This window comes from Ammodytes marinus (assembly GCF_949987685.1).
Source record: "Ammodytes marinus genome assembly, chromosome: 13".
Taxonomy (NCBI): domain Eukaryota; kingdom Metazoa; phylum Chordata; class Actinopteri; order Uranoscopiformes; family Ammodytidae; genus Ammodytes; species Ammodytes marinus.
The window spans coordinates 3,776,308-3,802,124 of NC_137217.1; the positions used below are offsets into that span (position 1 = coordinate 3,776,308).

General features: G+C 40.8%; 1 protein-coding gene across 1 annotated transcript in view; it reads right to left on the reverse strand.

Annotated features, from left to right (window-relative positions):
* The window catches only part of ascc3 (activating signal cointegrator 1 complex subunit 3), a 202,833-nt gene that overhangs the window by 171,343 nt on the left and 5,673 nt on the right, over window positions 1-25,817 (reverse strand). Inside the window, exons 3-5 of the mRNA XM_080039406.1 lie at window positions 22,207-22,357; window positions 19,913-20,487; window positions 15,739-15,856 (exon numbers count right to left, since the gene is read on the reverse strand). Coding sequence (XP_079895532.1) covers window positions 15,739-15,856; window positions 19,913-20,487; window positions 22,207-22,357 — 844 coding nt within the window. The remainder of the gene's footprint in view (window positions 1-15,738; window positions 15,857-19,912; window positions 20,488-22,206; window positions 22,358-25,817) is intronic.

Genomic DNA, 25,817 nt, shown 5'->3' on the forward strand with positions numbered 1-25,817 from the left:
CAGCTAATCTATATTTTACAGTAGGCAATTTAAATCATGTGTGTGTTTGTGTGTCCAACAGGACAAATGCAGAACAGATTATTATTTTTTTTTTTATTTAGTTAACAGCATTCAACAGCAGCCAGCTGATCAATATTAATTTAACAGTAGGCTATTTCAATCATATATATGTGTGTGTGGACCCAATTAATTTTATTTGACATTTTCTTGGACAGCGAACGAAATTTTCCGTCCGATAGTGGGTCGGGAAAAAACCCAGACCCACTATCGAAAAAAAAAAAAAAAAAAAAAAAAAAAAATCTCAAATTTTGGTTGGGGGGGCACAGCTCACATCTGGGGGGGCACGGCCCCCCCTGGCCCCTGGCTACCGCCGGCCCTGCATCATTGTGAAGTGGAATGAAAATTAAACAAGGTTTTACATTTTTTTTATAAATAAAAAACTGAAAAGTGTCACGTGCAAAAGTATTTAGCCCCCTGAGTCACTGCTTCTGTAGATGTGCAAAGCTGTAGAGAAATTCTCCAATAGATTTGCAGCTGTAATGGCAGCGATAGGTGGTTCTACAAAGCATTGACTCGGGGCTGAATACTTTTGCAAGCCACACTTTTCAGTTTTTTATCTATAAAAAAAAATTAAAACCACGTTTAATTTTCATTCCACTTCACAATGTTTCGCCACTTTGTGTTGGTGTATCACATAAAATCCCAATAAAATAAATGTGTGTGGTTGTAACGTGACAAAATGTGGAACATTTCAAGGGGTATGAATACTTTTGCAAGCCACTGTATCTAAAGCTGACTCAGGTCAAATGTCAAGTTTCAACAGTCAGTGATGATTTGTCTGCTGCTGTTGGTCCACTGTGTTTTATCAAGTCTAAAGTCAACACAGCTGTCTACCAGGAGATTTTAGAGCACTTCATGTGACTATCTGCTCACAAGCTTTATGGAGATGACTATTTCCTTTTCCAGCAAGAATTGACACCTGTCCACAATGTCAAAACCACTAGTAACTGGTTGGCTGACAGTGGTATTACTGTGCTTGATTGGCCAGACAACTCTCCTGACCTGAACTCCATAGGAGAATCTATAGAGTATTGTCAAGAGGAAAATGATACACACCAGATCCAACAATGCAGACGAGCTGAAGGCCGCTATCAAAGCAACCTGGGCTTCCATAACACCTCAGCAGTGCTACTGACTGATCGTCACCATGCCATGTCGCATTAATGCAATAATCCATGCTAAATAAGATCCCACAGCTGTCATGATCTATACTTTTAGGGACTTGATAGCGTAGCATAGAATTAGCCACTCCTGCTACAGACAGCGTGAAACATTATTTCTCTATAGATAAACAACCAAACAGTTGGTTTTTTCATGTGAGATAAGAGCACGGGGTCAGCCCCAAAGTGACAATATTCCAGCGATAATCTTGATAAGCCTTTAGCCCTGTGATATCAGATGCAGGTGGTGCATTTCACGGGTTAATGTTCCCGATGGCAGCCTCCTTGTTTGAGGCACAACAGCTCAATAAAAGGCAGAATTGCTCTTGAAAACAGATGAGATCTGATGATTGCACCTCGGCCCGGGCTGATTGACTGAATGATTTCTTCTTTATCTCATCTTAGGCGTCCCTACCTGCTAACACAGCCCTCCCATCTGGTTCAAGCAGCTCTCCTCTTCCTGTCACTCTAACCCTCCCTCTCTCCCATTAGCGCTAACTCTGTCACCCTCTATGCACCAATTCCTCTGTCTAAAGCATTCCCCATCCTTTACTCTCTCTCTCTCTCTCTCTCTCTCTCTTTCTCGGAGCTATTGTGTGCCTTGTTATGCGTCTCCAACAGTGATTGCCTCCAAATCTCCAGGATTTTCATTTCCACAAGCAACCATGGTGCCACTACCACCGTGACGAGCATCGCTGAGATAGATAGTGTTTGTTTTTACAAGAGGGTTTAAAATCAGTATAGGATTTTTTAATAAAGGTTTTTTTTAGAGTCAACATAAAGCACGAATTGTAAAAAAAAAAAAGATTTATATTGTTAACTTTTATCATTTGCTTCCCACAGAAAATATGTTAGTGAATGTGGTGTACTTTTCACAAGAGAGATTCAAAATCAAATGTAATTTTTCATTCTTGTAAACCTACATAATTACAATGTGTTTAATGTGGTGTTATATACATAAACATAAGAAAAAAGACCGAACATATTTCTGCCATCACAAATTCATACAAAGCCAGCTCTCCCCATAGTTCTGTCTTCTGATTGTGTGGTTTAATATCTTCAACATGTAGCTGTAACCCCAATTTAAACTACAGTGTAGTGTGAAAGTTTGTGAACCCCTTGAGCCTTTTGCAATTTTATTTATTTTAACCATTATTAATTCATTTTTATCAATACCAGTATTTTTTATATGAAATAACAGCTGTTTGTTTATTAATTCAACATTTTTCTTTTCCAGAAATCAACTGTTAAAACAGATAAAACAAATTATTTGACAAATGTATCTGCAAAAGTTTGTGAACCCTGAGCTGCATTGCTTAAATCGAGCAAGGTAAACACAATCAGGTGGGCCAAATCGAGTGATTAAATAGACCAATGTAATGAGAGATCTTTAGGGAAGAAATTGGGCGGCACTAGATAAAACAAAGATAAAACCAGGTCAGTTTAGGCCCACCAAACTGAACCCATACAGGTCAGACATGCTCAAAGGGGAAACAATCTCAGAGGATCTCAGGAATAGAGTTTTGATGTTGCACATTTGTCTGGGGACAGCTATAAATTCATATAAAAAAGTTTGGGCTCCATCGGTCCACCGTGAGGCAAATCATCTACAAATGGAGAGCTTTAAGAGTGACTTAACATCTGCCTAGAAGTGGACTTCCTTCAACAATATCCTCAAGCGCCACAAGAAAAGGGATTTTTCAGGTAAAAGCCAACCCAAACATTACATCTGGAGATTTGCAGACCATTTGCCACCACCGTTCTTCACTTGGGAGAAGGTTCTCTTGGTGGTAGGCAGAGTTGCGTTTTTGCCCAAACATGGCGGTTTTGGTTGTGAGTTCAATTTTGGACAAATCTGTCCACAGAAAAGACTTCAGTTATCTCCAGGTGCTCTCTGGCAAAGTTGTGACAAGCACTTTGGTTCTTTTTTGAGAGCAGAGGCTTCTTCAGCAACCCTCCCTTGAAAGCCATGTTGACTTATTCTTATTCACATTGTGGAACCATGCACATCTGTCCCAGATGCTGGGCCCGGCCCGGGAGGGAGACGCCTTACCAACTGAGCTAAAGGTGCCACCACTTATGGATATTTTTGAAGGAAGTCTACTTCTAGGCAGATATTCAGTCACTCTTAAAGCTCTCCATTTGTAGATGATTTGCCTCACGGTGGACCGATGGAGCTCAAACTTTTTTTTTATTAATTTATAGCTGTCCCCAGACAAATGTGCAGCATCACAACTCTATTCCTGAGATCCTCTGAGATTTTTTGCGCTTTTAGCATGTCTGACCTGTATGGGTTCACTTTGGTGAGCCTAAACTGACCTGGTTTGATCTCTGTGTTATCTAGTGCCGCCCAATTTCTTCCCTAAAGATCTCTCACTACATTGGTCCATTTCATCACTCAATTTGGCCCATCTGATTGTGTTTACCTGCTCCATTCAAGCAATGCAGCTCAGGGTTCACAAACTTTTGCAGATACAACATTTGTCAAATAATTTGTTTTATCTGTTTTAACAGTTGATTTCTGGAAAAGAAAAATGTTGAATTGATAAAAAAAACATCTGTTATTTCATATAAAAAATACTGGTATTGATAAAAATGAATCAATAATGGTTAAAATAAATAAAATTCCAAAAGGCTCAGGGGGTTCACAAACTTTCACACAGCACTGTATATCATCGTGGAAAGAGAAGTGTTTGAAGAACATTGAACTTAAATTATGTTCGCAATGAAAATACAGATATGCATTTTTAACAATGTATATAAGATATTTAGGGGAGAACGAGGGAATGTGAGAGATCGGGTAATGTGAGACACCCCCTGTATCTAGGCAACCTCATGGTGCTGTTGCAAGCATGTTTTTTTTCACAATTTTTTTTTTTTTGCATGTAAAAGTAAATGTTCTTGCTGTCAACTTAACCCATTGATGACTATGGCAATCTAGGATGCAGATATAGGAAGGAGAAGATAGCTTTATTTTATTATTTAGTTCAGTTATCACTGGCACCATAAATCCGACTTCCCAGTACAACTGGAACGCAGACTGACTCCGGCTGTCGGGAGCCGATCAGCTGGTCCAAACGGCTGTATACCACGGAGATGAAAACGAAACTGAAACTTAACTATCGCCTGGCTGGGCTGAATTTGAGTTGGAGCAGCAAAATATAGCCTAAATTCATAAATATTGTTAATAAATAGATGCAATGTGTTGTGTAATTTTTGTCAGTAGCCTATAGTAGACCTAGATTCTGCGCTCCGAACGCCACTAACTGTTCTGTAATACACTATCGCCGACACAGCTGGCGTATTTTTTTATTATTATTTATTTATGAATTTTTTGATTGGCGTGATTTTCGGCAAACCACACATTTTTTGGGTGGTCACGTGGTCTTAAAAAATCAACAAAACCCACCTCATGTGTATTTGAATCAATGACGGTGCATTCTATGTTGCGCACGCCATGAAAATTAGATAAAGTAACAATGCTGCGTGACGCAGCATCAGGCAGGAGATACAATGTGGCATCGCGCAGCAGCCGTCATCAATGGGTTAATCGATTGTTGTGCCAAAGCAAATTGATTCAGGTAGAAAAACTTATATCATATATGTTGATGAACTACCAACATATGAAACCATGTGATGATGATAACTGAAGATTAGCCTGAATTGCTGAGAAAGGTAGTTTTTTTGTGGCAGTGGGTTAAAGTGAGACAAATGCTGTGGGGTAAAGTGAGACAGTGTCTGTGCACTCTTTTAATGAATCCATTGTATTTAAGGTAGCAAGGAGACTAGTTTGAATAAGACAAAAGACAATGCGGGCCGGAGATGGGAGTTGAATGATTGAAGGGGTGTCAGCAAGGGCATTTTTTGGCACGTATGTATGTGGGGGACAGGAGAGTGACCTTTAACATCAATCTCAGTAATACAGTATATCACAAAAGTGAGTACACTTCTCACATTTCTTCAAATATTTCATTATATCTTTCCATGGGACATCACTGAATAAATGACACTTTGATACAATGTAAAGTCAGTGTACAGTAGGGCTGTGCCAAAAAATCGAAACATCGATATATCGCGATGCTTAGTTTCGCAATATCAGTATCGATTTTTATAACAAAATCAATATTTTTTTATTAATTTTTTTAGGATTTTTTATTTTGTTTTGCTTTTCAAGGCTTTATTGACAGTGCAGAGATACAGATATAAAATGGGGCAGAGAGGGAATGAAATGCAGAGAACAACCATGGGTCAGATTCAAACCCATGTCTGCTGTCAGGCCTAAGCCTCTAGGATACTGACTATTGAAGTTAAATCAGTTTTGTTTATAAGAACACTTAAGATTCACTGTGTCACAAAAGCACACTGATGTGTTTTCATTTTCATTGTGTCCTGTACAGTTAGTACAAGAGTGAATTGGATTTGTTATTTTGATGTTATGGCAGTTGCAGCAGTGTTTGATAATTTGTCAAAACCAAAAAAAAGGAAGAAAATAGTAAAGGAAGTTGTGAATGAAATAGTTTTGACTTCATTTGTCTGTGCAATTATCAATATATTGTGCTGTTATGTTTGACAAGGCAACTTGTTTATGGAATATCGCAATATATCGTGATATATCAAGATACGTGATATATCGTGATATATTGTATCGTGACCAGTGTATCGTGATACGTATCGTATCGCGAAGTCCTTGACGATACCCAGCCCTAGCGTACAGCTTGTATAATAGTGTAAATTTACTGTCCCCTCAAAATAACTCGACACACAGCCATTAATGTCTAAACTGCCGGCAACAAAAGTGAGTACACCCCTAAGTGAAAATGTCCAAATTGGGCCCAAAGTGTCAATATTTTGTGTTGCCACCATTATTTTCCAGCACTGCCTTAACCCTCTTGGGCATGGAGTTCACCAGAGCTTCACAGGTTGCCACTGGAATCCTCTTACACCCATTCATGACAGCATCACGGAGCTGGTGGATATTAGAGACCTTGCGCTCCTCCACCTTCCGTTTGAGGATGTCCCAAAGATGCTCAATAGGTCTGGAGACATGCTTGGTCTGGAGACATGCTTGGCCAGTCCATAACCTTTACCCTCAGCTTCTTTAACAAGGCAGTGGTCGTCCTGGAGGTGTGTTTGGGGTCGTTATCATGTTGCAATACTGCCCTGCAGCCCAGTTTACGAAGGTTGAGTGCACATGCTCAGCGTCATATCCAGAGGTTGGCTTTGGAAAATTGACGTATGAGTGCTGCCAGCATTGAAGCTTGAAGGGGTGGGGGGTCAGCCTGTCAGTGCTCAGACCATACGCCGCACTCTGCATCATACTGGTCTGCATGGCTGTTGTCCCAGAAGGAAGCCTATTCTAAAGATGATGCACAAGAAACCCCACAAAAAGTGTGCTGAAGACAAGCAGACTACGGACATGGATGACTGTAACCCTGTCCTGTGGACCAAGATAAACTTATTTGGTTCAGATGGTGTTAAGAGTGTGGGGCAGCAACCAGGTGAGGAGTACAAAGAAAAGTGTGTCTTGCCTATAGTCAAGCATGGTGGTTGGAGTGTCATCGTCTGGGGCTAAATGAGTGCTGCCAGCACTGGGGAACTACAGTTCATTGAATGCCAACATGTACTGTGCCATACTGAAGCAGAGCATGATCCCCTCCTTTCGGGAACCGGGCTGCAGGGCAGTACTGCAACATGATAACGACCCCAAACACACCTCCAAGACGACCACTGCCTTGCTACAGAAGCTGAGGGTAAAGGTGATGGACTGGCCAAACATGTCTCCAAACCCGAACCCTATTGAACATCTTTGGGGCTTCTTAAAACGGGAGATGGAGGAGCGCAAGGTCTCTAATATCCAACAGCTCCGTGATGTTGTCATGAATGACTGGAAGAGGATTCCAGTGGCAACCTGTGAAGCTCTGGTGATCTCCATGCCCAAAAAGGTTAAGGCAGTGCTGGAAAATAACTGTGGAAACATAAAATATTGACACTTTGGGCCCAATTTGGACATTTTTGCTTAGGGGTGTACTCCCTTTTGTTGCCAGCACTTTAGACATTAATGGCTGTGTGTCGAGTTATTTTGAGGGTACAGTAAATTTACACTGTTATATAAGCTGTACACTGACTACTTTACATTATATCAAAGTGTCATTTCTTCAGTGTTGTCCCATGAAAAGATATAATGAAATATTTGAAGAAATGTGAGGGTTGTACTCACTTTTGTGAGATACTGTATATCTTTATTCAATGAATGATCCCAATAAAACAAATGCAGAAAAATATTGATCAAAGACGCAAAAGATGGAAAATGACAGGTGGGTCTAGTCCCGTGTTCTGAGTCCCAGGCTGTGTTCTAATCTAACTGGTTGTATCTGTTATTTGAATGTTAATTATTGAATATGAATTATATGTTGTATTTGATCAGAGTTACTTTCAAGTGTTTAGAAAATGTTTTGCCTAATTGACCAAACCCCATGATTATGTTACTAGTCCGACATTAGTTTTGGAATATGTGGTTTTCAAGCTAGCTGTCAGGATTCTAACTGTTAAATCATGTGTTGTTATGTTAGTTTCAGAAAAGTAAGTGGATCAGTTTATCCCCTTGATTTCTCTGGTCTGTCTCAGTGTACCCCTAAGCTGGGGTAAAGTGAGACACAAGACAACTTTTTTTAAACAATCATATTTTCACTGCCCTTTGTCCTGAATCAATTCTGATAATGTCCATTGCTAGGAAACACCCTGAATTAATGGAAAATGTGTACATTTTACTGAGAAATCATTTTAGCTCGCTTAGAGGGGAGCAAATGTAAAAAGTGTCTCACATTCCCCCATTCTCCCCTACAATGTAATTGTACTTTTAATCTTGCCCCTGTAAAGCACTTTGAATGGCCTTGTGTCTGAATTGTGCTATATAAATAAACTTGCCTTGCCTCGCCTTGCCTTTTACTTAACACATGTTCAAAACTTTTTGGATGCATGGACACTTCATATTCCACTACCTCTATCATCCATTGAAATGTAGAGCGCCAAAGCAATCTGTTCTTTGATAAACATGTCTGTGCCAAGCTACAAAAGGCAATTTAAAGCTAATCAGCAGGAGACAGGCATCCACAATAAATCCCACTCTTCCTGATGGCACGCAAATAGTGGAACATTTAATCAGCCTTTTTTAACCCTCAGTCGTCAAGGCAACGCTAATCTCAAAAGCTGTCTGGCAAGTGAAATTTGGAACTGCTGATCACACTGTTTCTTCACAATTGGAGGAGCATCGGCTGAGGTTTCAAGCACCATATAGTGTGTTTTTATTTACTCTGAAATATAATAAACACATTGACATTGCTGCATTTTGTATGGTTTTAGTTTTGTTTCAAATTGGTAGGTGAGTGATGACAGTCAACACCCGGAGCCTAAACCCCAGGACATCATATATAAAACACACCAAATTATCAGATTTGCTTATCCTCAAAGAGTATGAAAGTGTTAAGTCAATGAGGCAATAGAAATATCAATAGGAGAGTTTCCAAACAGCTGAAGGTATGTTTATCTTTTCAGCATATATATCAGTGATTTGAGAAGTGGGACAAAACAGGGTGCAATGTTGAAAAAATACAAACCCTATGTTTCGGCAAATTAAATTACATGTTTGTATCCAACATATACTAAGCTACTGAGCTAAGCTTTGACACAACCTCCCAGCTTTTGTTTTTTTCACCGTCATTGGCCTATCACCACCGTCAGATGTCAACTCCGTCAGATTTCCTGTTTTACGGTGTTGACATATTTAACGTTTCTTAAACATAAATGGAATTTATCTAGTAGCCATTTGTTTTTTCTGTTGATGTTAGGTGCTAGTATGAACTACTTCAGGAAAATAAAATTATCAAAAAATGTCATGTAGGTGCTGACATATCATGGTTGTGACACAGAACTTTCAAGATTAGGAATGTAAAATATTCTAAAACTACAACACTTATCAGAGCTTGTCTGACTGTAATGTACTCTGCAGAGGTAGAATTTGACAAGAGGTCCTTCAAAGTGAAAGCTGCCCCTTATTTCCCCTGATTTTATTACAATTTACATAATTAAATGTCTGACGATGTTGACTTATAGTAAAGTTGTCCCACCACTTAGAATCCTTCTAAAACATGAATGTGTTGTAGAAAAACTGTTTTTATTGATATGAGAGATTTTTTAGTGTTGCTTTTGATGAAAAAAGCTATCTTTAATCATTAAAGTACATTTTTAATAGGTTTTATTGCATATGAAAGATTGAAACCTTCTCTGAGGACACATTGTTTTTGACGTTGTGAGAAGATAACAAGTGTCATATATTTGACATAATAATGATCAAATTCAATTTAAGGGGATAATTGTGCTCCAGACATTCTACTCTTAATCCCTAATAACATCTACAATTTTAAATATTTTTAGTTTTAAACATAACAGCAGTTACATATGGAAGACGGCCTTTTGTCCCGGTTCTCAAGAATCACTGATATGCTAATATTCAAAGTGGTTTAATAAAGATCCCTTAAAAAAAGGACCTGGCTGTTGTGAGCACTTTTCCAGTAGCCTACTTTCTAGCAGTTTCTACTGCCTCCTGGTATGTGAAGTCAGACACCTCTGGTCCATTGATTGAGATCCACATAAGATGTCTAGCAAGCAGAGCTAATGTTAGCATCCTCGTCCGCACTTCATGACGGAGCAGAGGAGAGAGCAGCAAAGCAACGCAGTAGTAGACACTACGTGAACAATAATTACATGAATATAAGAAGTATTTTTATTAGATGAAATAGCACCAGATATGAAAATAAACTGTAGATAGATGACTTCTGTTGTTATTTCACACAAAAATCGGCCCGCCCCCCCAAGACAATGGTAGGGGAAACACTGTTAAAATAAATAACCTCAGCTTTAAGGTGCCCCGGGAGAGCTAGCCACAACCAGTGTGAGCCTATTCTACACCAAGATCTGTGCCTATTTGGGCTTAAGCTTAACCATTCACGTGGCAGACTTATTCTCTATTAGTATGGCATGATATTCTATTATTTCTCTTATTCATGAGAGGTATTAAACCAGAGACAGAAATAGAGAGCTTGGCCCACGAGGGAGGCTTTAGTCTGGTCTTCATCATTCCAGGTAGATGGCATAAGAGACGTGAAAGAAATAATGAAGAATTGAGTTGAAGTGAAAAGGCCAATCTTAAAGGTAATAGCCTTTCAGAGGATTGAGCCATTGCGCTGCCGTCTAGAAAATAAGAATGCTACACACTTCAAACAACATATTGAGACGCTAACCATGATAAGCAGTGGGGGCTTTTCATGTCAAAGCTAGTCTCTGTAGATTTCATAAAATATATCTGTATTTCAACTTAAACTATAAGTGTAAGTTAATGAAAGTCATCTAGACCATTGGTTGCCATAACAAAAAATCCAGGTGGGGCTAAGAATTTGAAACAATAAAGCCAATTGCATTAAACTGTACAACAGCCTATTGTACAGTGTCATGCAATTGTCATAAATATCATCTGTGGATGATCTGTGAGATTGTGTCTTGTTCGCTGATGTGCCTTGGCCACCAAAGGTAATGAAGGGGAGGGGTGTGACCGTGGCCTTATTAAACACAGGCAGATCATCAGCCAGATTATGATTGTCCATGGGAGTGATGGTTTTCCTGTAACTGGTGATGCTCTGAAGGCTTGTTCAGTATTAGACAAAGGGTTCTCCACGAGTTGTCAGGGTTTTGCTACGATCCCCTTTTGCCTGTTTTCTGGCCTGGTTGTACAGAATTATGTAGGCCTATACCCCACTTCTTTTGGCCCCCTTCTGTCGCATGACAAAGCTGCATGAGCTGTGCGGCAGGGTTTGTTGATATGTGTGCAAAAATATTTAAGACCCTTCTAAACCTGATATGAGCGTGTCACTGAGTTGATCCAGGTATGTAGCTGAAGGCTCAAAAACACTCCAATCAGTGCAAGTCAAAGCAGCCCTGGAAGTCGTTGTTCAGTATCCCAACAGATTTGACTTTGGGTCTACAAGTTTGGAGAACATGAACCATACAGTGGTCAGAGGATCCCAAAGTTCAGCACTAAAAGCAGAGCGACAGGCGTTCTTTAAAATGGTGCAGCAATGGTCCATTGTGTTTTCATCCCCTGGTGCAACACTTTGTGTGCTATGGTGTATTTGAACAGTTTGTGGTTTGAGGTTGTTTGCTCTGTTGAAGATCCCAAGAACAATAAGCGGGGAGACTGGCCATGCGTTCCAATCCCCATACTTCCCTACTGTATAGTATGCCAGAAAAAGATTTAGGATGTCCCAATACATGCAGGTTAATTGTAGTATGCTGAAAATACATAAATGCCCCACTAACTCCAATAGCACATTTGAGTATTCGTCCTTATTCTTGACATTTCTCGACATATGGAAGAAAAAAAACTTCCTTATCTGATTTTTTTTCACTCCTTTGGCCCTAAAACTCTTCTGTACTTTAGTATGTAGTGTAGTAAAAAGAAGGAGTATGTGATTTGGAACACAGGGTGGATGTTCTAATTATCCGGTCAGCCAGATGTTGTAATGCCTCGATAACACAGGCCGGATGTAAGCACGGAGCAGTATAGGAGGAACACTGGGAAGAATAGAAGGGTTTACAGTCATTCTCTATGCGAAGACCGCATGCTATGTTTAACACTGTTACATCTGCAAACCGATCTACTATATGTTGAGGCCTTTCTTCATTTACCCAGATAGCTCTGTGACGTAGTGCACTCGGAGGAGTTTGAATCTTTGTTGTGTAGTATGAACAGAAAAAGTATCAGTACTAGGGCTGTCAAGCGATTAAAAAAATTAATCTAATTAATTACAGGCTCTGTGATTAATTAATCTAAATTAATCGCATACTTTTATGACACTTTTATACCTGTTTATAAACAGCTGTATAGCCTACTACAGTTTCTCTCTCTCTCTCTCTCTCTCTCTCTCTCTCTCTCTCTCTCTCTCTCTCTCTCTCTCTCTCTCTCTCTCTCTCTCTCTCTCTCTCTCTCTCTCTCTCTCTCTCTCTCTCTCTCTCTCTCTCTCTCTCTCTCTCTCTCTCTCTCTCTCTCTCTCTCTCTCTCTCTCTCTCTCTCTCTCTCTCTCTCTCTCTCTCTCTCTCTCTCTCTCTCTCTCTCGTAACTTCTGTCTCCACAACAGACAGCGCTGCACTGTCACAGATGCTTATGCCGATTCATTCACCATCGTCGTACTCATAGGCAAAAATATTGACACACACACACACACACACACACACACACACACACACACACACACACACACACACACACACACACACACACACACACACACACACACACACACACACACACACACACACACACACACACACACACACACACACACACACACACACACACACACACACACACACACACACACACACACACACACACACACACACACACACACACGTTTACGCGGACGACGAGACGCTAGCAAACAAAATTGAGACACGGGGAGAAAGATTGAGAGATACTGTTTTGAACCTAGCCTACATTGTTGCACCCACTAAATCAATAATGCACAGACACTGGCTGCGGAGAATAAAGTAATATGTCTTCCTACCTTCATGCTTATTAAACCGTCCATAGAGCCCTCGGCCCCCTGCTTCTCTCTTTACTTTTCTCCCTTTCACCCGCGCGGGCTGTGTCTGCTTCAGGTGCAGCTCGGTGCAGCTACGCACCACTTTTGCACCGGGTCAAAGGGCATTATAGAAGTGCGATTAATCTGCGTTAATTTTTTTAATCGCGTTAATTTTTCTGTGATTAATTAATCGAAATTAACGCGTTAATTTGACAGCCCTAATCAGTACTATTAAAAATTCAAGTTTTCAAATACTGCTGAAGACTGCAGAGCCTGGCTTCTTTTTTTTCAAAATTAAAAAAAAAAAAAACTATTTTAGAGTTCTACTTAGTGAACTGGGGGGCTCATGATATGACCAACTCAAAAGATATTTCTCCGTTTGCAGTTGTCGGGAGGTGCGTGTGCCCCCTCGTTTGAACTTTTGGAAGAAAATTTTCTACAATCCAGCCAAAATACTACTTTGAACCTGAATATGAGGATTATATGTGACCTTCAATCAAATCAAATACAAAAGACATACAGTTATCTGCTCTAGGTAAACACTCCTGCAGTGTTGAATGCTTGTGAAGATGATAGGACAGATAGACAGATTGTTTGCTAATTATTGGTAAGGGGCTAAACAAAAAAAGATGCGCTCCTCTCAAACAGAAATCTGAATGTCAGTCGGAACAAATTGGAATGAAATGATACTTCATTCTGGCCATCAGGATAGACACTCCCTATAGGTAAGTCATTGTATATAAGAAGGTATTCTTAATGACTTGCTTGGTTAAATGAAATAAATAAAAATACAAGATTAAGAATTATTCCACACTAGTTGTAGTAAATGTTACAAATTACTTCTGACAATAAAAAAAAATGCATTAGCGGTATCGCCTAGAGCAGTGGTGTCAAACATACGGCCCGCCGAATGCTAGTGTAGGACTACAAGATTTATTTCCTAATTTTCAATGCTGCTTTATTTTTATGTTTTAAATTGGGAAAAACTTATTCCAAAACGATAAATATGTCCCTGTACATATTAAACAAAATTGCACAACTGTAAGGTCAGTGTCTGTGATGTTTTTAAATCGTTTAGACGCAGGTTGCTTTTGACTGCCTCGGGAGAACTGCGGATAGATTGTCCAGGAGCGGTTTGAAGCAATCTATGCAATTTGCGTTTTAATTGTTTTAAACTGTTTTAATCATTTATCCCTACCTGGCGGTCCGCTCTGTGGCGTCGCTGTTGGCGTCTGTGTTTCGCTGCCCGGCCGGTCCTGGCTCTGGGTGTGCCGGTGGCGGATGCGCCGCGCCCTTTGTGCTCGGTGCCTCTGGCCTTGCCTCATTGGCTGGGCATGGCCGGTCCGGCGGGCCTGGGGGTTTCGGCTGTGGTTGCTCCTCGTGGCAGCGGTGCATTCCCTATTCTATACTGTCTATTCTCTATCTATGGCCCCGGACCTCCTCGGGACTAGTGCCGCACTGGGGCTTGCTCTCTGGGGGCAGGGTGCTGGGGGGCTGGCTGGGTCTGGGTCTAACCCTGTTAATTGTGTTCATATTGTTTAACATTGTTAATAGTGTTATTAATAACAGTCTGAGCAGCTGCCTCGGTCTCAGTTTGTCTGGGCCTGAGTACCGGTTTCTCCTCCCACTGAAAAATTGTCCTGCCGACGCAAAACGCATACCTGATACCATTTCTCTAACATTTGTGCTCCTCTGTCCATCTTACATGATTGGCTGAGCGATGCCCCGGGGGTTCTCTCCCTCTGTCTACCAAGCACTCTCCATGCTACTCGACTGACTCCGAGTTCTGTGCGGAAACAGCTGTCCTAGGAACGGATGCTCCCCGCCTGCTATTGCCTCACATCAACCCTGATTCACCGTCCATCAGGATAGTACTCTTTCTACTTGCATGCTTGTTCAATCTTTAAATTCATTTTTGCTTTGCTCACTGGTTGCCTGTCTGTCCTCTTCCAATTTTCCCTGGTGGTGACGAGATGGTGTGGATCTGGTCCCCCCTCTGGCAACATCTGAGAATGGATCATCAACACAGAAGATGTTGCAGTGGTTAAGGACGCCACCTGAAGACGTGGGATGTAATCCTGGCGCTTCAAACCTTAGTTTTCCCTGGTGGAGACAAGACGGTGTGGATCCGGTCCCCCCTCTGGCAGCATCTGAAGTCTTCCTGCAGCCACACTATTCGCACTTTACTTTAGTATTACCATGTAAACATCTGGTCATTGATCAAATTCAGTGATTTTTCTCTACTTATGACATCTATTGCAGTATGTCCGTCCTGGGAGAGGGATCCTTTACTTTGTCGACTCTCCCTGAGATTTCTTTAAAAAAAAATGTAATCCCGGTAAATGGTTTTTTTACTTGGAGTTTTTTCTCAGCCAAGCTAAGGGTGTAAGGGCAGGGTGTCATATTGTATCATATTGTATGGAATGTAAAACCCACTGAGACAAATGTCTATTTGTGATTTTGGGCTATACAAATAAAACTGATTTGATTTTTGATTTGATTTGAGTGTCTGTTGTATTTTTGTATTCAAATAAACAGTTGTTTATTTCATTAGTGCCTAGTGGCATCTTTGAGCAAAATACCCCCAAAAATGTTGCTGCGGCGCTGGGCCAGCAGCAACCTTTACTAAGACATTTCCTGGGGGATACAGAGATCCCTTGTGATCCGTGATAATGTAGGTTACAAATGTAGGCTGAGTGATAAAGCATATTACTTCAGTACTTTAAAGAACTTCAGTCTGTGTGTCTGTACAGGTCAAATATATCTATTTTTTGTTTCCTTTCATCAACCTTAAAATCAATTGGTATTTATGGACTGTTTTCAAATAGTCAATCCAAGTAGAGGTCTTGCGTAGCTGTAGCATGGCGATGAGCAGGTTGTCTCACCTGGTGGGTTTGCGGTCCTGTCAGGTGGCATGGTGAGGAGAGAGTTGACGATGGCCGCCCTCCTCTGGAGCAGAGTGGAGATCATCTCCAGCCCCTCTGGGCCCAGCAGCTCAAACAGCTGGGAGGAAGGGAGGGAGGGAGGGAGGGAAGAAGGGGGTGAGAAGCAGGACTAGCCACAAGCTAAAAACACACTCGCCTACAGCAGCAGCACATAACAACTCTTCAAACACATCCAAACCTAGAGATGCACCACACCACCATGTTTCAATCAGATCTCTCTTCCGATATCTGGGTGTTGTATATGGTCCAATAGCGATACCGTCTGATATCATAATTATTCTGCATGTCTTTATTGGTGGTGATGTTATGTGTAAGGTTAGGAAGGAAATATAAATATACAAAAAATTTAAATTCATAAAAGTACCGCAGTGAACGGTTGGATTACAGAAGATATCAACTTTTTAATTGCTAAATTATTTTCAATGTGTGCTCTATCACATAGCTATGGTCTTAGACGTACAATATTTTCATATTTTCCGACGCTAGGGGGGCTCACGATGAAAACAATAACAAAAGACGAGTTTGATGATGTCATAACGTTGCATGGGATCATGGCAGATTGTGTCTTCATCCATTGCAAACTATCAAGTAGCCTTCACACTGTGACTGAAAACTAAGCGCGATAGACACAAAGTCCCCACATATGATCAAGCTTGTTGTGGAAGTGTACACGGACATGGCCATGGTGTCTGGACTAATGTCAGCCTCAGGAGGCGCAGACAGTTGGGTGTTTCGCTAATGCTACCGGCGCTAACATCTTTTCATTCCTCCAATAATCACCTACTGTCCTCTCCATTGCCCCACATTTTTTTTATGTATTTATCACATCCTTTTCCATCAAATTTTCATTATTTTAATTATTTATGTACTTTGTCTCCTTATTTTCTAATGTTTATTTGTTGTAAATATGATTTGATTGTGATTATTGACAGGGGTGGAACTCTTGTACAAGCCCATTGGGCTCTGTTCCCTACTTGCACCATTAATGTTAATGTGTGCTAAATATATAAACTAAACTAAATCTAACATGGTTAACTTGGCTAAAGCACAACCGGTAGCTGAACACAAGCAAAAGACACATCATCAGGAAGCCCACGCTATTCGCTCACTCTCCACACTCCTTCTTATCAAGATTATTTTTTTTAAAATGTAGGCTGAGCTCATGTGAGGTTGTTACCATAAACATTAGCGGCTGGCATTTTCCACTTCACATCTTCCAATGTAACGTAAGTTCGCTGTTTATTGGCAGCCGGTGTAAGCTCTCTGTATCTCAATGATCTTTGCTTATGTTGACATGTTACTTACTTCTTCTGAATTTAAAAAATATATGTAAACATTTGTAATGTTTTAGTACGCTAACTCAAAAATACATATAACATTGGTTACTTCATTTTGTGAAGTTTAAATGCAAAATCGTCACATTTTTAAAATGTCATAGTTAAAATAATAAAAATTTAAATATTAAAAACAGGCCACAGGATTTGGATCAGTACATGGATAGGAGTGGTGAGACCGATATCCGATACGTAGATTAATGTAGAGCCATATCGGAACTGAATATTGGATCAGATCGGCGCTATCCCTAATCCAGACACGTACATATACATCCTATGGCTCACAAACACACCAAAAACACACTTCTATTGCCAAGGCTGGGCACCTGTTAATTACCATCCACCTGGTACAGAATATGCTCTGCTGCTTAGCCTCCCAAACATGGCCACCTGGCACTTAGCAAGAGACAGAAAAACAACAACAACAAACCCTGTACTCGGCAGCAGCAGCAGCAGCAGCACACAATTAAAAACCATAGTGGAGACCAGGCTGCACACACAGTCATCAATATATCTGACAGACAGAAGTTGGAAGTGATGATGAAGTTTATAACCTGTAAAACAATGCAGTATCGTTTCCCTTTCCCTTTGTAGGGTCTGTTTGGAGGATGGCGGTATTGCTAGCTCTTTCAGTAAGCAGCACAGCAGGGAAGTTAAAACAACAGGCGCATTGATGTCAGCTCAACTGCCTTCTGTATGTGGATTATCTTTGTTTTCCCTCATTATCACTTTTTATATCTGGTATAAAATGTATATTTGTGTTTCACCACACAGTAGGGTTATGCCGATTGGCAGATTGGATTTTGATGGAATCGGTCTATCAATGGTTTATTTTAACCTTTTGCTATTATTTTAAGATTTTTTTTTGGCATTTTTATGCTTTATTGATAGTGTAGAGACAGAGTTGAAATGGGGCAGAGAGGGGAGTGACATGCAGAGAACGACCGCGGGCCGGAATCGAACCCGGGTCCGCTGCTGGCCGAGGCCCATGGGGGGGACGCCCTACCAACTGAGCTAAGGGCGCCCCCTCCTTTTGCTATTTGAGTGACAGTGTGCAGTGGAAAGTTGTCAGTACAGTAGCAAAGGCCAGTAGTAGAGGTTAATAAATGCTCCTGGCTAGCTAGTATAGTTACTATCAATATACATAATAATAGTTTAGTATATTTGAAAAGCTGCTCATGTGTACAGGTTGTCAGATACAAGTCTGTTTTGATGGAGTAAGATGGGTAAAGAAATGTGATTAATGAACCTATCCCTGCCAAAGGACTCCTTTCTTGTCACTGCAGGTTTCATTATTGTGAGGCTACTTGAATGTGCCAATGAGAAACTGCCTTCCCCAATCAGCTAGCACATTATGGCTTTCCACTGCACCAGCCCGTCTTGGAGCTCAGTGACTGCTACAGAATGTCAGAAGCCCAGGGTCAGCCATGGAAAATAATAAGAAGCAGGTTCTCTCTCCATTCAGTCAGCTTTAATGGCACTGAGTGCAGAGCCTCTGAACATTATCGCTGCCTTTGGAGTCACACAAAGGAAGGGGCACGGAAAGTCTGCAGCTGTGCTCGAACACACACACACACACACACACACACACACACACACACACACACACACACACACACACACACACACACACACACACACACACACACACACACACACACACACACACACACACACACACACACACACACACACACACACACACACACACACACACACACACAGTTGGCATTCCACATTTACAGGTGTTAGTGGGAGTGTTCGTCTAAATGTCAACAACGTGAGAAACATTGGAACTAACTGTAACCAGCTGAAGTTGAACAATTCTGCTTGTGTGGTGAAGCAGTTCAATGAAAGATAGAGATAGAGAGAGACAGTGAGAGAGAGAGAGAAAGAGAGACAGAGACATAGAGAGGGAGACATAGAGAGCGAGAGGGATACTGCAAGGGAGCTATAGTATACAGACAATAGAAATGCCTATGTAAATGTAATATGATATGTATTATATATTCCCTGTCCGTGATGTGGAGACAGACAGATCAAAGCAGAAGGGATCTCATTCTTTTAAGCTTAATAATATCTATGGTTACCTCCAGGTACAGTAGCAGTCACCTCTGCTGAAACTCTACTTTCCAATATTACATTTGACTCAACTATATTGTAAAATAAAGACTCTAAAATATTTTCAAATGAATGCAGTTGTTGTTTAAATACAACAAATCTATTACTTTCTCTGAATTTTATGTTGACTTTAGTTAAATGCCATGCACGTGTTTCAAATTACATTTGAATGGGGTGAGGACAAAAGGGAATGGTTTGGCAGACTGGAGGAAGAGCCTACAACTAGTGGCTCCCTTTCTTATCATTGAGTTGAGAACCCATAGAAAAGTACTTTAGGTCTGAGCATTTTATTCTCTCCATGTATGGTAGATTACTATGACATGGAACACACGCCTCAGCCGAAGACTTTCAAACACCGACGCAATGTTTTTCAATAAAAAAAAAATAATAATAATCTATTTCAATCATTTTCCAACTTCTAACGTGCTAAAATGTTATTACAAAAATGACAAAAAGCTACACCCGAGTGTACGTCCTGTAAATCCTGTATGAGAATTTGATTGTATATATTATTTTAGTCAATTTTAGAGAAAAAAAAAAACAGCTAGGGAACTTCACTACGCATATTTTTTACTGCTTTAACCTTCGTATTATCATTGGCAAAAAAACTGTTTTTCAGACTCAATCTTATAGACTGTATTCCCCCAGTGAACACCTACCTCGTTCTGCAGCTCGTCGTTGCTCTTGTGGGAGGCCAGCATCTCAAAGAGAGAGGTGCACAGCTCCTCGGGGCTGGAGGAGATCATGTTGCCTCCGTCCAGGTATCTCTCCACCTCTGTTCTGAGGATGGCTCCGTCCACAGAGCTGCTCCCTGAAGCGGAGGCCTCTCCCTCGCCGGCTGCCTTCCTCCCACTCTGCTGGAGGAAGTTGATGAAGTCCAGGCTCACGTCCTCCTCCTGTACGGCAGAGCAGGGCAGCTCTTCTAGCGGGTCCAGGGTGTAGCAGTCGTAGGAGAAGGCGATGTTGCGTCCGAAAGCGGAGCCCTGTTGTTGGGGGTTGTTGTTGTGACGTGATCCCTGGGTCTGGATGAAGTCCTCCACATGGGACTCCCCCAGAGCGGCCACCAGCCCAGACACACAGGCGAAGGAGGCGTCGGCCGCCGAGGACGGGAAGAGTCCGAACATCTGTTTGATGGCCCGGGTCTCCTCCGTGCCCACATGGTCCTTGTTGTGGAAGGTCTCGAACAGAAAGACGCCGGCGCTCTCAATGGCCTCCTGGCATTGGTCAGCTCCCACTGTTAAAGAGAAGAACAGATTAACACTTTGTGGCATTTTGGCATTAACCTTCTACACAATCAACAATATTACTATATAGAAGTAGTGGTAGATATGATCAGATGTATTACTTAGATTTAGGTACTCCACTACAATATCATTGTTAATGCTTTCCAAGGAAAAATAAGAAGAAAAATATTGATTTACAACATTTTATATGACAAAGTAACCTTTGAAAAGTAAAATGAAATCTATAAATTCATCAATAAAATCATATATTATGTATTGTTAATCAATCTATAACCATTGGGTCCCCTCTTGGTATTGAGTAACTTGCCTGACAAAAAGCAGAAATGAAAGTGAAAACAGATGAAAAGGATTCAAACCAATTCAAATGGTCTAAAAGTATCAGACGTAAAAGAGCGACTTCCTATTGGGATTCAGTCACATTGGCTGATGGCAGGAGCAACACAACAACACATAACTTTATACTGACTGGTGGGAGGGACAGAAAGATACTGCAATGAATGATAAAAGCAAAGCAAATGAAACGATCACAGGCTTTTTGTAAGAGCCATTTATCCTTTTCTTTGTTTACTTTCATTGTTTGGTAAATGAAATGCACAACTTGACCGCCTGGTGGCAGGACTGTACCGGATGCAAGGTTACTAATTAGGCGTAGCAGAGACGCCAGGTGCTTGTATGCTGAGAGGCAAAACAGTTTGCGACGGTGCTTATGGAGCTTACAGGTAACCAGTGAATTTAAGTTGTATGTTCAAACCTCTAACCTTCAGATGTGTTGGTGAATAAACGAAGCATCATAAACTCTAAAGGAACAAGTGGACATTCGTAAGTTTTAACTGTAATCTAGAGGCTACGGCACGCGTCAGTAACACCGCCCGACATGCGTGGCTAACTGGGAAGCCGCTACAATACTTTTCGTGATGGAGCTCCAGAATTGACTCATGACGTTCAACTCACACTCTACAGCATGTACAGATCACCAGGTCTCAAACACCTGTTTCCACTCCTGGGCTAAATCTAAGTCTATTTTCATTTGGCAGGGGGGGTATTTCCAAATCCTGTGCCAATAGTGTCTGTCCATTCTCGTCGTGAATACATCATAATTCTAGAATTGGCGCAGTGATGGTGGCTGCCTTCTTTTAGTGGCTACCATCTTTGAGGGATTTGTATTTGTTTTATGCAATTGGTTATGCCTCTTCTTTATTTTCTGGGATAAAGTATTAGCTTTTTAAACTGATTGATGGTGTCCGCTGCGATTTCTTCTTAGAGCACAGCACTGAAATACAACATTTAAAAATTCAACAGCAACTTTATATCCAGAAAACAATATCTGTGTTACTCCACAGACCTCCCTGAACTATATTCAAAGGGACTATTTTTTTGGTAGAAAGAATTTGTAATGTTTTTTTGAATTTTTTATTATTTTCTGTGATTTGGTCATTGGGATAAATTGTCCTTTTCAGTTGGATTTTTATTAAATTGATAATGTTTAAACAATCATTTCCAACCCTGGTCAACCCAACAGCCTTAATCATTTAAGAGAATTTCACAATGCGTGAACATCTATCAAAATCTATTTTAACAAGCAGTCTAAAAACACAAATAACAAATCTGTCATTTTGTTAAAGTGTCTTAATCACTGGAACACAAACACGTTTAAAAAAAATAAGATTGAAAGACATTCCAGTGAATGTGAGGCCGGGGGAGTTAATTACCAATGTGTTTAGCTGCCAGAAGGAGGCTCTTCAGCTCCTGATTGGCAGTGTGCAGCTTAACTTTATCCTGATGCTCGGTGCACAAATGGACAATCTTCTGCCAGGTCAGGCCCTCTTTGGCAAACAGCTCTCTCCTCTTCAGACGCTTGGCCTAACGCGAGCCACAGGGAGAAACACAATTAGATTTTTAAAGAGATAGGAACAATCATCACAGCCGCATTTATAATTGCCCATATACCCTTGGATAAGACTCAATCTAACCCCGACAGGCTGTGAATACATTGTGCATACTGTATATATGGTAAGTCATGTGTGGTTGGTATAACTGATATAGTCAAGTTCATCCCAAATAATATAAAGGACAAGGAGCATAGACATTTCTGTAAATGTGCCAGTGTTAGCCAGCCAGTAAACAGCTTCAGAAATACAGGATCCTACATTTGACATATTGAAAATCAATAGTAACTTTTCATGAGACCTTCAATGCCTGGTAAACAGTCAAGTCCTTAAAAGACAAGTGTGGCTTTCTGTAATCTAAAATAAACCTGATGAAATCACCTATAGGTGCTTAGACAGACATTCATTGTATCGAAAGGGACACACATTCGCATCTGACAACAACATGAACACAACACACATGTGGTCAGAAATCATCCACCTGCCATCCAGAAGGATTTGTTTTTTTTAAGAACAATTTCTGATCAGTGATCCCACATTAGCATTATTTCTAAGCATAACGACATGGCCATAGATTACAATGAAGTAAGTTTGTTTTAAACATTGATTGAATGTCCAATGTATTCTTTTTATTGTAGGTTCTAAAGCCTGGAACCACTTGTGCTTATTGAGACTAAATGCATTGGCTAAACCAAATGCTTTTCTAGCAAAAAAGTGCAAAAATAAAACAGCATCCACTGCGCCAAGATTCAGACGATTGTTCTTTCTATACAATGAACCCTGCTGCGCTGAATGAGCGTTCGCTAGGAGCAGTCCGTGTGAATCCACAGGATTCTCATTGTCTGGTGCTATAGGTGTGGCAATGAGTAGGTCTTGGTTCTCCTGGGAAAGAAAGCTCATTTTCCTGATGACTCCTCCCATTCAGATTCTAGTCTGTTCATTGTGCCTGATGAAAGATTAACCGTGGTGCAGGCGGGGATCTGCCCAACTCCAGACCAGTACTAACCTCTTCTAAGTATAAAGAAAGCACATGTACAAGCATACAAGTGTGCAAATTGTACTAATCAGTGCAAAATCTTCTCCACCCACACATATATTCAGTTTTTTTTTAACTCACATCCTACCCATTTTCTTTTAGCAATGCAAACAACTCCAAATGTGGCACTGCATTTGCAGGCAATACATATTCAGTGGAACACCCCTAGAATGTGTCTGATGGACACAGTGTGGGTATAACAATAGCCAAAAAAAAGCAGATAGTGGCAGCATATGGCGGTCACTGTGAATGCTGCTGGAAGGGAGGCCATAAAATAAATAAATAAATATATAAGTGCTTTGACATAAAAGTGGGCGCCAAAAAGCACATAGCTGTAAAGAGACAGTGTGTGTGCCCCGGGCAGGAGAGAGGAACACAGGAGCTCACCACCCTTGATGAGAAAGTGAATGAGCAGTGATGGAGGCAGATGGTTCAACATAAACTTAATTGGTAGACAGAACCTTTCAAAACACTGTTACACACTGTGCTTAACAATAAAAACCAACACACATTTTAAACACAGAACATACACAAAGCCATGAAGATACAGCATGAAGACATATATGATATATAACAATCATATCTGCCAGACTGAGGCATCCAAAAACATCAATCAATGTAACAAATAATTTGTCCTATACTGTTTACTTTATCATTTATGAGAATACGCTCCATCACATGAAATAATTGTTACATCATTACAGAACCTATATTTGAATGGTTCTTGTATAGTTACACATATCTCCATTTGTCTGAATGATCCCAAATTAATTATTAATCAGTCTTTCAAATTAATAGTTCACTCTTTGTATGAGTCTGATTACACAATTGACTATCATTGTTTCCTTTACAGGGTCAGATGCCCTGTTTAGAATTGTATTTTATTCAATTGACAATTGTATTTAATGCAGTAAGGAAAGGTGTTTTTAACTAGTAGTTCCCACACCAAGATGTCAGGACTTTGACATTGTGACTGTGGGTCCATTTCGGACCCTGTTTTCTGATACTACTCTTTCCATCCATAATAAAAACATTGGTATATTTCCCTGTGGAGGTCAAATGGTTAACTTGGAAAGAGCCATACAGAATGCCAGCTTTGTCATCAAATATACAACCAACATGTGAAAACCCCAGGAATTGCTTGCAGACAGAGTTGGTGAGTTGATGCCAAAGATGGACACCAGGGGCCTATTGCATAAAAGTGGAATTAAGATATCCAGGATGATTGATAAAGGCAGCCTTGACAAAGTCTAGCCTGGGCACTTTGGATTAGTCAGTTGCATAAACACCAATCCAGGATGAAAAGGGGCTGCTTTGTCAAGCCAGGTGTAAGTAATTATGTTAAGTGCCAGCCCACAGCTTTCAGAGGTAGACCCAGAGATCGAACACAGATTTACTGATGGAAAAATGGAAAAGATGGCCCATTTTTCCACAATGCAGTGTTAATTTCGTAGACTAAGACTATGACAAAAAATATTCGTCTACGAACCTTTTTCACGGACGTAAACTAAATAAAAACTAAATAAAAAGGCAGATGTGATGACGAAGACTGAGACTAATTTAACTGACACTATAGTCTACGAATAGGAACTAGACGAAACTGTTAGGGCGGGACGATTGGAGAAGAGATCCAATCAGAACTACTCTTTTTGTGGGACAAGTTGGGAAGAAATCCAATCAGTGCAAAGCAGCGAATTCAACCCTGTGTCGGTGAAAATCGACGGGAGACCGCGCAAGTGTGAGCGGGTGGAGTGAGCCGCTGTGCTGAAAAACTCTGCGGTATGATGGACAAAAATGATAGTCAGGGATATCCTGCCCGTTAACGATGTCTAGGGGAACGGCTAAGTTCCGCGATCTGTTTGTAGTAGGCTCTGTCTCGAGTTTGAATACACAGAGCCATGTGAAACTGCCACCTCCGTCCGTTAGTTTCTGTTTTTAAGTTACAATCAACTCCGACGCATGGACAGCGTTCAATTAAAACCTCTAATTGTATTATCAAAAAGGCTTTGATGCAAAAGAAGTCCGAACACACACAGCGGCAGCAGTGTTGCTTAAAGGAGGGCGCAGTTGCTCAAATTTATCAGCACCTCAACTGCGTGCTGCTGCTGCCCAGGGGCGGCCTTAACGATCTCGGGGCCCGTTTCAAAACCTAGTGTGGGGCCCCCCACTTTTTTAAAATATTTTCTTTATTTTATTTTTTTTTTATAAATAATGCTTGTGCATGCTCCCCGCAAAAAGAAAAAAGATTGTGGAATCCAGTTGGTTCATAGACAGATCATGAGATAATGGACCCCCGGGCACAGGCTCTTAAAGCCCCCCCTCCCCCCTATCCAGTCAGGTACACTGATTTTATGTGAGATTTTTACTAATGAAATAGAATACATGTTTTGTATTACAA